Source organism: Carassius auratus, chromosome 39 (assembly GCF_003368295.1).
Source record: "Carassius auratus strain Wakin chromosome 39, ASM336829v1, whole genome shotgun sequence".
Taxonomy (NCBI): Eukaryota; Metazoa; Chordata; class Actinopteri; order Cypriniformes; family Cyprinidae; genus Carassius; species Carassius auratus.
This window is the reverse complement of record NC_039281.1, coordinates 5,659,903-5,672,865: the sequence shown is the minus strand read 5'-3', so window position 1 is coordinate 5,672,865 and position 12,963 is coordinate 5,659,903. Positions and strand designations below refer to the sequence as shown.

The 12,963-nt window shown below is 37.0% G+C and overlaps 1 protein-coding gene across 1 annotated transcript; it reads right to left on the bottom strand.

Annotated features, from left to right (window-relative positions):
- Window positions 1-894: 894 nt before the first annotated feature.
- Window positions 895-2,672, bottom strand: LOC113057774 (transcription factor Sox-3-like). Its single transcript, XM_026225286.1, has one exon. The coding sequence runs from the start codon at window positions 2,455-2,457 to the stop codon at window positions 1,564-1,566; it is 894 nt and encodes a 297-aa protein (XP_026081071.1). The 5' UTR covers window positions 2,458-2,672; the 3' UTR covers window positions 895-1,563.
- Between the last annotated feature and the right edge of the window lie 10,291 nt (window positions 2,673-12,963).

Genomic DNA, 12,963 nt, shown 5'->3' with positions numbered 1-12,963 from the left:
AAAAATGGTCCCTTGACACACAGACCAGAATACAATATTATTCAAATCAATAAAAAATTTACAGCAAATATTTAACCTCCATTTGACCGCGAAAAAATCCGGTCACAATTTAGTAGTTCAAAGTGAAATAGCAATGAAATAATCCATGCATTAATCACTTATTATGAAAGTAATTACCAGAAATTATCATCAACAATCCAAGGGATTAAAGATATTTACAGTTAACCATACAAAATAATTTTGAGGAACTGTATGTAGGCTACTTAGACGACTCAACAAGTGAAAACGCAGGAGGAAATTACACCCTTTGGAAATATATGCATGTCAGATCATGTGAAGCAAAAAATATTTTGTTACACTGAAGCATTTACAATTTTTTTTTTCTTTATGTGTAGCATATACTTGCAAAGGAGAACTGTCGAACTGTCACATCAATAGAGTGTAGCCTAGCCTATATAGCCTAAACTAAGAAAAGTTTCATTTTTATGGCTGGTATTATCAGGACTGAAGTTATAACCTAATAGACACCACTTGATACTCTCGGGAGAAAAGCATCCGGCATTTAAGCGAGATGAATGAAGTAGTTTCAGAATTATATTATATTCATTTACAGACCGATTGCATTTATTGGCAATATATTTTCTATTTGATGAGAAAGTTTAATAACAATCCACGGGTGTTGACATCTGCTTGTTAGCGAGCGTGTCTGAATTCGCTTATTTATCCTACTCTTCATTTAACCGATCGCCTCAAATTACCACTTTCGGCTTAAAATTAAACTTGACTAAATCTTTCGCTGTTTTCTGCTAGACATACTAGTCAGATAACTAAATGTAAACTAAATATATATATAGGCCTATAATAATAAAAAATACAACATTCCTAGTCATGAAGCTTTTTTGTAAAACAAATTTATTCATTTTAGGGATAGGATGGTCTTGAGTAGAAACGTCAGTTTAAATAAAACTCTCCGTCTCACATAATGGGCTATAACCTGATACAGCCATAGCATCACAGAAAGAAACATTCACAAAACAAAAGTGGAACATTTCAACAAGATCTACAATCGTTCACAAGCTTTAAAAAAACCTCACTATAAATAAAACAAACTTTGCGCTTGCGACCAGCACAGTTTTTCATTTCAATAAAACCTAGTTCATAAATGAACAACAACAAAACCTACACAGATCTGGACAAAACTGGCATTCTAAAAATAAGTGTAAACATTTATGAGTGAACGTAGTCTCCCTCCATTTTTCTTTCTTTTTTGTTTTTGAAATAGGCTACAGTCTCTTCACGAAACCACGTGCCTTTTTCATTGAGTCAAACTCTGACGGCAAATAAGTCAGAAGTCCAGTATTTTCCGACAGACGTTGATTGCTTTACAGCTTATGACAAAAAGCTCCTCTGCAATACAGTTTATTCAGAAGTCCCGATATGTCGTCATAAAATGCTCTAAAACGGACAACTCATTGAGATTAAAAATAGATATTGAACTTCGATTATTTTTTGCAAATCAAAATGTTCAAGTATCCGACGTACTTAGTCTTTTTCAGGAGTCTTTCAGATGTGGGTCAGGGGTAGCGTTCCGTTCACGCCAGTCCCTGCGCTTTGATAGTGCGGGTGAACGCTGTGTAACCGGCTGCTCTGTAGGCTGGCGTGGTCGGCGCTGTCTCCTCCGGGGGGCAGGTACATACTTATCATATCCCTCAGGTCTCCCAAACAAGCACGCTGAGAGTGAGAGGTTATGGCCGGAGGAGGAGAACTGGGTTCTGTCTTGCACACTGAAGCAATGGAGCCCAAACCCATTGCACTGGAAGTCTGCTGCGTGTATGCTGGGGACATGCTGTAGGTGGACGCGGCGTTCATGTAGGTCTGGGCCGTGGACATCATCGGGTACTGAAGTCCCGCCATGTCGTACCGGTGCATCTGCTGGAGCTGGGGGCTGTTCATGCTGGGATGCTGAGGGTAGGCCAGCTGGTCCTGCATGAGGGAGTACGCGCTGTTCGTCCAGCCGTTCATGTGCGTGTAGTCCATCCGCTGACCCACTGACACGGCGCTGTTGACAGCGGTGGCACCGGGTGCCAAGAGTCCTCCGGGCAAGGAATACTTGTCTTTCTTCAGCAGGGTCTTGGTCTTCCTGCGGGGACGGTATTTGTAATCCGGGTGCTCCTTCATGTGCATGGCTCGTAAGCGTTTGGCCTCATCAATGAAGGGTCTCTTCTCGGCGTCAGTTAAAATTTTCCAGTCAGCACCGAGGCGCTTGCTGATCTCAGAGTTGTGCATTTTGGGATTCTCTTGAGCCATCTTCCTCCGCTGGCCGCGGGACCACACCATGAAAGCATTCATAGGCCGCTTCACCCGGTCCTGGTCGTTGGAACTGTTGTTTTTGCCACCCGCCACCGAGTTGGACTGCGGAAGGGGGCTTTTAATCTCGGTTTCCATCATGTTATACATTCAAACGACTTGAAAGTGGTGCCAAGCACTCGAAAGAAAACGATGGAGTTTAAATAGCCTCACAAAATAAAGTAGAATGTAGTCAGTCAAAAGTTCAAGAGAACCAAAACTCTGGTCAAGTGAAAAGCTTCAGATCCTTTCAACTACCTCCACTCTAGTCTCGTGTGTCTTGCTCTGCTCTGCTACGGAACTCTGGAAAGTTGTGCGCTAAACTCAGCTGTTATTACAGGCTCGGCCATGTGATTTGGATTGACAGCATAACAATGAGCTCAGCGCCGACCAATCAGAGAGCGCCTCACAGTCCGCCATCCAAGCAGAGCGCTGCCAGTGCACTGTGTCTCGGGATGCACTTTAATAAGTGGGATAAAATACATCAGGGTCATCTTTGCACTTTTGACAGAAGTAATCACTTTGCAAATATTGTTTTAAAGCGGTCGTTATCCACTAAGAATGTTATCCTTGCGTTACTGAAATAGTTATGGGTTTCAAATGTTCCTCCGAAAAATACTGAAACTGCTCAATGGAATATAACTAAAGGAAAAAAGCATGTTTAATTTATTGCCTAAAATAAAGGCAAGAATCAGGATAGATTCCAATTTATTGGATTCAAACATAAATATTTCAACTATAAACTTTGCCTCTGGCAATGGCACACAACCATGATCATTAATTAAACAAATAATACATTAATTAATTAAAAGTTCAATATATATATTGAAATACAATACTATTTAATAACAACTTAATATTTAAATAGGCTACATCATGTATCCACTAATGCAAAAGCTTGGTTTTACTTTTGGTTGGCTACATCAAACTGAACTTTTTTGCCTTGGCTTACTTAACCATTAATATATTATTTAAATTATTAGTAGTATTATTCTTAAATAAGATAATCTGATACAAAATTACACGGTGGGAATATAAGATTTTAAAACTTTAATTAGCCTAAAAGTAGGCTAGCCAACGATTTTAACATCAAGAGAATTACTTAAATTCTTTGTCTCCTAATATTTTCTAAATTTTATTTGAAAGCTCAAAAACCTATTATTACACTTTAATAGTATAACAAAAAAAAAACATTCAACAAAAATAGTTTTTGTTGTGTCCACGACATCCTTAGTGTAGCATAGAAAATTAATACAGTAACGCCCCCATGTGGAACAATTTTATATTTTTCTGATGAAAAAAAAAAACCTCTTGAGGTGACAAAAACTACAACTCCTCTAAAAACGATTTTTTTTTTACAAATGCCACGCCAATGTTGCGTAACCTATAGCCTATGTTAATTCATTATTTTTTTACAGCACCAATCACTGTCAATTGCAATCATCCCGCGTCTTATTATGCGATTCGTGACTCGAGAAGTGTTCGGTTTTGAGAGTTTTCTGTCTCCTGGGGAGAACTTACACCTTTCAGTGGGTCAGTATTAGCACGTCGTCCATCGAGAACATCGTCATTTAACACATTCAACGCCACTAAAACCGATTACAGCACTGAATATTCACGATGGACGTTTAACACCACACACTAACGACTCTGCCATTTAGAGAAGTTTCACCGTGTGTGACTGATTTTTAGGACATTTAGGACACCAACACGCCTCCGCTATTTAGGATAATTTCCAAACTACTACTCTTAACAAGTGCCAGTGTTGTCACTCGAGGATGTCCTTCAGGCCAAAGGTTTCCAATTGCAAAGCGGCATAAATTATTCATCATGGAATTTCATTATAAAAAAAATAATAAAGAAAAAAATACAATTGTCATATGGAACATCAATTAGTCACTTTGCATTGCCTATGAATAGCGGTGCCCAATCCGTTATTATAAAAATTCTAAATAGAGACTTATTCCACGAAACCGGTGATTTATCCGAGTGGTTTCAGGAACATATCCTCTTGTAATCTGCTTATGGAAATGTAGGAGACAGCGGGAGAAGGAAAACTCCCAGTAACCCGGAGCTCGGTAATGAGGGCTTCTGTTCTCCAAATTTCCTAATTAACGTGAGCTAAGGCCGAGGACCACCAGGAAAGCCTGCAGTGTTCAACATCATTGAGCTCCGAGCCACAGGGCTTCCGAAAATCACTCACGTGTAGCCTTATATGGCCGAGTAGTGAATTGTCCATTAGTAGCCTAGGGAATAAGCGACTGTTCAAATGACCCGAATAAACTAAAACTGTCACTGTGCAGCAGATAAATACCTTAAGGAGGCCATTGTTTGTTAATTACCATGAAAAAAAATAATAATAAAATCAGTTATTTGCTGATTTATAGGTCACTTTTTTATTTTTGCTGTAAAATTTAGTATGCAAGATTTTTATTAGATGAATGTTTTAACAACGTATGTCGTGATGAACTATTGAAGAGACAATAGGCTAACAATAGATCACCACAGGGCTAATATTCTTTACCACCGTTTAAAGTCCCTTTTTTTTGAGCCCATGGATTCACTTGTAAATTAGTTCGACCTAAACAATTAAAGTGGAAGTAAATTATAGCAAAGTGCACACAGTGCCAGAAAAAATTAATAAGGGTATAATCAGGTGTTGTCCGCGCTATACAGAGTTAAAATAAGTGAACTTGGTAAACTATAGGCTTGTTCAATAATCCTGCACGCGACACACCCACTTTGAGAAAAGCAAGAGCCACAATTATGCGGGAAAACTCTAAATATTTTAAATGATTTTGAGTTCTAATGAGACATTGTTTGTCATTTATACAGGAATACTTTTACTGTTTGTAGCCTACTTTACTTAAAAAAGTAAAATAAGATAAAATTTATATGAAGGATATATAAAAACAGTCATATTAATTAGTGAATTAATGAATAGCCTCGGCTACATTTTGGAAAAAACTTGAATAAGGCCTAGCTACATATTACGTCTAGCAAAATAGGAACAGCACAGTAATACGTTAAACACTAGCCAAAACGAAACTAAAATAATAGTAATAATAATAAATAATAATTTGCACCTCCCATTTTTGAGATCAAATAGTCCATACGTCGCCGAACCATTAACCATGGCTCCGGAGTCCATTTAAACGTCATACCGTATGAACTTAATAACTTTTTGTTTCAATTCAACGGCTTCGAATAAGGCCACAGTTACCATGGATAACAGAATGATTTTTCAATTGCAGGCACAATAAAGAGCGTCTCATTGGGATTTGCATGATTTTTGAACCGAATATGCAAATGAAGATGCATTTTCAACACGGTCTGTTATTCCTATTGTATTTTGCTGAATGGTTGCGTCCCCTCTGGTTGGGACACGGGTAAAATAATATTCACTGGTCAATTAAAGAAGAGGCTTGATTTTGACCTTCTTTCAGATGTCACTGCGAACTGCTGGAATTATATCCTGTTTTTATCTTGCAGCATATGATACCGCTATTTTAAAAGGACAACGCTGTTTTTCACCTAACTTTTTTATTTTAAATTATTTGAGGTATTTTGAGGAAAATAAACCAGCAACTTGTCAGTGTAAAATTACAACTTTGTATTTATAACAGATTTATTAAAAGGAAAAAAAACGTTCAAATAAAAATCAAAAGTGAATTCTCAAAATTTTTGCAATCGAAACAAACTATATAAATAATAAAATATGTAATGATAAACCGGTTTTAAATATATAAATATTACAAGACACGGTCCATCCTTAGCAAGCTTGTAAACCGCGCTTAAGCTCTTTTATTCAGTCACTTGCAGAAGACATATACATAATATCAATTGAATTACATTGGACTCAAAGCCTACTCGAATGCGTTAGAAGAATTAATTTTCAGATCGCCATCGAAATCAATCAAATTATAATGTTTGTCCAACAAAATTAAAAAAAATAAAAATCTTTTCGCATTTCACATTTTAAATTATAAACATGAGATTTCCCAACGAGTTAGAGACAGATTTTTAAAAATATAATACAAGAACTGAAAAATAGAGTTGAAATTAAATGGTTTCAGCATTAGACAGTGTAAAAATTAAACCAGTTTTCTCACTGATAATCCACATATCCATTTCTTTGAGTTTCTTCACCACCAAAGGTATAAGTCAGATTCCATTTCCTGCAGGCAAATGTTTTACAGGTAATTCACTGTTGAAGACTACATCCTGTGCCTTCCACTGATGTCCACAGCCTGTTGTTTAACTGTTTTGTCATTGTATCATATAATCAGAGAAAAGATTTTCTACCTGAAAAAAAAGGAAATTACATGTCCATCACACTCTAGATATAAAAGGATTTATATAAGAAATTCCACTGATGCAAATGACATTCTTGTACCATCTCAGTTAAGTGTTTTTATCGCCCTGGTTTAGTCCTGTTTGCCACAGAGCTAACATTATCAAGTACCTCGCAAACAACACAAAACTATCTATTCACATCTAATTGTGGTATGCAGGCTTTTGCACATGAAATTGTCTTTATTTACTAGAAGCAAGGCATGACTGCCTAAAGCATGTTCACTGCATACAAATACAAACAGATTACAAACAGTGTGCTTTGTTTTCTTTTCAACTTTTTAAATTGCTCAAATTTATGCGACTTATATATATATTTACAAGGGATATTTGAGAATCTCTTTAGCCTAGTGAGTGATGAATAGGATTTCTGATCTAATGCAGCATGAAGCTAATGTGCACACATCATCTGCAAGGATATTAAGACTTGCAGCACATGGTCTGAATACACAGTCCCTATTTGCTCCCCATGACAACATTTTTCTACAATATCTTAAACTTTCAGGAGGGAAATTTTAAGTGAAACATTAATAAAGCCACATTTAGTACATGATGCGTTAAATGAAAATAGTTTTAACTGCATTTATTCTAACCCAATGAAAGCTAATTTCAATTAAACCGCTGATTTAATTAAGCAGAAAATTACTATAAATGTGGTTTTGATTAAATCACTGAGCAAATTCTAACAGCACAAGCAATTGTCTTTGAGTTTGGAGGTGTTATTAGCTTTAGCTAAATGTATCTGTGAAGGGATTTCTCATTGTGTTAAAGTGGTATCTCTGTCTCCTGCACTTAGCAATGTGATCATGTTTATAATGTCTCTGGGATAAGTGCCTGTCAGGCAAACGATAAGGGTGTCATGCCAAGACCTGATTTTTTTCAAAACACAAGAAAAGAAAAAATAAATATATTTAGTAAGATGAAAACCTTAAATTAATTTTTTTTTAAAGTTCCATATAAATAAATATAACATCCTGAGCAAAATACACAGAAAGCATTTTAACTCCATGTAGTCTTTTGTCAGTCAGACTTGCAGAAATGGATCAGATTTGCCATCAGTGAAATGCCATCACTGGCTGCGAGGCTAATTACAGACCTCATTATTTCCCATGTATCTTCTGAATCATTTCCATGTACTACAGTTTCTCCAAAACAATAGGAAATTTCTCTTTTTATTGTTTAGCAGAGAATGCTGAGTTGTCTGATTTTGCGTTGCACCAAACGTGGCAAGCAGATGGCTTTTGTTTTAAACATAATTAAGATCCCACTAATCTGGTGCCTTTTAAAAATGAAACAGTCACTTCGTCAGACCTTCATTAGTTAAGATAATATTGTGAAAATGCACAATTAATTTGCAAGGTATATCTTTAATTAATGAAATACAATTTCAATTTTGTAATATGATTAATGCCACAAAGTTGTTATCTCCAAATTATTCCACTTTATGCATTATTAGCCAGAACGGAGGTTTTTGCTGTGGCAAAATCCTGAAGAACTAATTATGCGGGGTAATTCATTAAATCTGGAGGAAAGAAACAAACAAGTATAAATTGATATATTAATCATGGGCTTCATTACGTTAATCTGCGAGTGATTTGAAGTGAAAATGACGAATCTCTGTTGAGCGCCAAGCACTTGATAATGGAGATACTGGCCATAAATTTAGTCTACATAAAGGCCTTATTAAAAGAAGCATAATTTAATTAAGAGTTAGCCATCGCCCTCCAAATGCATTAATTACCTTGGGTATGATGAGATGAGTTTTGGGATTACTGGTGATTTCATTACGGCCAGTGTTGCTGCTAACTGTGGCAGGGACCTGCTGTTGTTGACAGGATAATGGATTGGGTGCCCAGGGATGAATCTGTTCACCTTGGCAGAGAGAGACACAGAGGAGACACAGAGGACTACACCGGACCCTCATAGGTGGACACTATAAAGTGCACTGCCCCTAATGTTTACAATAATAGCTACTCCTGAAAAAATGATATCATAGGTTTAGTCCGCCAACATCTTTGTACTTTTTTTTATTAAGACTCATTACTTTAGTTATTCTTCCAATATGGTTTGACCCGGCAGGGAGGAAAGTTATTTTGTAATCTGAACATTACTTAAGATGAATCTCCTTCGAGAGAAAATGTGCATTACTTTATTTTTATCATGTATTCTCATTTGCCACTAATATGGCAGTTTGCCAACCTGCACACAAACACCCTCTTTCTTCCGCTCTCTTGCTTTCTGCTGGGGCTTGAAGGGCGCAGTAGGGCTGACAGCTCAAAACCCTGAAAACTGACATGTCAATGGCAGATACAAGCTGTTGCAGTCGCACAGGCAGGAACACATCACAGATGCTAACTGCTTCCTCTCTATGACAGCCTGACAAAGACATTCGACTACCTTTCAGAGCTACACACATCATGTATAGACCGTATGTAGCACAGACAGAGCACTCCTCAATATCTTTAGGGACTTGTGTCAACCTTTTTTTTTTTTTTGTCAAAGTATGCCTCGAAAACAAATTTAGCAAGAAATGAAACTAAATTAGAATTTAGCTGATTTTTTGAATATCGGAAGTCTTTTAATCTAAAGGCTCAAGATGATTAAATAAGGCAATGGTTATGAATATGAAGACTGCTTTAACAAACAATGACTTAACAGAATGACAGCTCATGACTTAATTTGACACTGGTGAACAACAAGAAGTCTCACAAACAACTTAATGTTTTTGTGTCAAAAGTGAAATCTTAAAAACAGTTTCAGTCTGTCTAGCCTCTGGACTAAAGTGAAATGCTAATAGATCCACCCACCCCCACCCCTGAATAAGACCCCCCCCCACTCCTCCTCCAAATGTACTCCAGACCACAGCTACAGTTTTCCAGAAAGACACTCACCATTGCACAGCCGTTCTTCTTAATCCTTCCCTCTGCGCCTTTAGGGTCCTGAAGACTGTTTATCTGAAGAGAGCCAGGTAAGACTCTCAAACCATGGCACTTTGAGTCTAGACGAGAGACAGAAGGGCAGGCGAGCGGCAGTCTTCCATTCCGCAGCAGCGCCGAGCCGAGCCCTCCCTGCACTGGGAGCCATCGCATTCAGCCAAGATTGCTACATACAAAAGTTGACAATGCCCCAGTTAAAGCTATTGTTGATATTCAACATTTTTTAAATAGCTGTGCAGAATGGACAACACGGCAGACCATAAAACTTGGTAGGGAAACTGACCTGGAGCTCCTGAAAAGCATCACTGGCATATGACAGAGAATCTGAACAGAATGTTTGTTTTGAAGCTTAAACAAGATGCCCGGTGTTCATGGTTACAGCAGGACTAGGGTTTATTAAAAGGCTAAAACCTTAGGTATATATAATATAATATAATATAATATAATATCATATCATATAATATAATATAATATAATATAATATAATATAATATAATATAATATAATATAATATAATATAATATAATATAATATAATATAATATAATATAATACATTTTCATTATTGGAAGAAAGAAAAAAAGCATTTTGCAATTGTTGAACAGTGAACAGGTCAAATCGAAGCAATGCAAGTATGTTCTGTGTTCATCCATTTCAGCCTTTAATTGTTGTTCTGATTGTCTTGATGGCTCCTGACAGTAAGCTGTGTTTTATTTCCATCTTAATCAAAACGACAGGCACAGATTAATAAAGACATTTAACACAGCGCTCAACAGCCATCTGTCAATATGCAACCTGGGGCAACTGAAGGCTTTCATGAGCATAGAGGGGATCCTAGGCTAAATTGAGGTAAAATGAGGTATGTGAAAATGTTTTCTATGCACAATTACGTGGCATAATTCAGCTTCTCAAATGAATAAAGACCATTTCATTAAAAGATGAGAAATTTCTACTACTGTGACCCCACTCTTAGCCCCACCTAAAGGCCATCATCACATTCACACCCTACCGACCACAGACAGCTGCATTACCATGCATGCCACAGAGGGCAGTTTTGTATTTGTTTTCAAGTTACATGGTTACACTATATCATAACAGAGAGTTTAACTGCTGCCACTTATTGTGCATTTGTTTTCCAGTTATTATGCTGTAATCAAGACTTTTAAAGGAAATTAATTTGGAGTGCTGTGAGGTGTGCTCTTCATCTGGTCTGTGTGACTTCCCAGGGTTTAAACTATGGGATTAGTCACCCGGAAAACTGTCCATCTGAGCGGGAGGAGGCCACTAGAATTGCATAATTACATTGATTAGGGACAAATTACAGCCTTGACAGAAGAGGCCAGCCCGGTCTGATCTTACAGGTGTGTAGGGGAAGAGAGAGCAAGCTGCAGGGAGAAAGAGAGATCTTCCTGGAAATCTACGTCAGTGGCACTCATCTCAAACCATTACCTGCCATCAAAGTGCTAATTTTGCTCTGCGCATTACACCCAATCCTACTCGTCCAACCCCCTCCACGCTGGGCTGGATGGAGAAGCCTGGTGTGAAAAAGACATTCAATCTGCTGGCCGCCTCATTCAGGCCAAATTGTCAAATGATGGCTCTCCACCTCTAAAGTTTCAGGAAGTGAAAGGTGGCACCGCCCTGAGTTCAGCTGAGGACTGAAAGTAGTTTAAGGAGGAATTGGGAAGGAGAATAAAATCCCCAGCATCTCTATTCTGTCTACAGTCTACACATGGAATATCAAAAATCATGACTTAATAATTCATAAATCATATTTTTGGAGTAACTGTGTCACATTTTGCATGTCTTTATTTTGCAACCTGAACTAAACTAGCCTTGTAATTAAAAAGGACAATTATCATATATATAAATATATATATATATATATATATATATATATATATATATACTGTATATACAAACATATTATCTTAAACGGAAGCACGTTTATTTTTTTATCATTTGGTTTTATTCATTTCCCTTAAGATATCAAGACAGCTGTAACACCTTGAAATCTTCATGTCCTCCCAAAAATAACAATAACAAAATTCATAAAAACAGATATATTAAAATTCACTGTATATACAATATGAATGGCATTTTTATTATATTTCTAAATAAATTAATAGATTGGACAAATAAAAAAAAGACTACGACTGACCCATTGCAGTATAATTTTTGTTTATGTTTTAGACCATGAAAGTGAATGACAATAAATCTAGACTTAACTGTCATATCTTCACAGCTCAACTCAGAAATGTTAGTACAAACACAAGCACACGTGCAAAACAAAAGCAAACTCTTCATGGCCAAGGCATATATATACAGAAATATTGTACTCAACATAACCCCCCTTCCCACCCCACACCCAGAAAGCGGGGTGCTCTCTGTGCTAATTAAGTGCTAATGGTTGTGGCAGTGCAGAGAATACTAATTAGGATTTATTTTCGTCTTTTGGGTGAGCATGTACTTCAACACGGCCTAATGAGGGGAGGCAGGTATGTGTGTTGCATGCTGGGTTAATGGGGGGTCCACTTTCAGGTCTCAGGGCTGTGACCTGAAGAGGGGGGCGTTTCCTGTGCCTTGGCCTCTCTTACATAGAAACACATACACACACAATGTGGACTAAAGTCCAGTGAAAGGAGGAAACCCCATCAAGATTCCTAGTATATCCAACTCTCTCTGTGCTCTCTAGCTTAACTTAAACTATCTACGTTAAAGGGATAGTTCACCCAATAATTTACCTCATGTTGTCCAAAATCTGTTTGACTTTCTTTATTCAATGGAACATAAAATAAGACATTTAAAAGAATAAACTAATAGAAAACTGTTTTTGCCATGCCTTTGAAGTCAGTGGGGTTCAAAATGACAACAGACCAATTTGACTTTCATTGTATGGAGAAAAAGTATTTTCTTTTAGGTGAACTATCCCTTTAAGGACTATGGAGCCAAAAGAGTGTCAATAATGATAAATGCACACACTACATTCACATATGCACACATAAGATTCATACATGCACACACATGATTCATAAATACACACACAGGATACACAAATGCGCACAAAATTCACAAATGCACACACAAAATTTAAAAAGCACAGAAGATTCACAAATGCATACAAAATTCAGAAATGCACACAAAATTCAGAAATACACACACATTTCAGAAATGCAAACAACATTTACAAATGCAAACAACATTTACAAATGCACTCAAGATTCACAAATGCACAGGACAAGATTCAGAAATGTACTTCTGATGCACAAACACATATATCTTGATTTACAAAACTGCTTGCGGTCTGTGAACTTCACTGCATTTGTGTG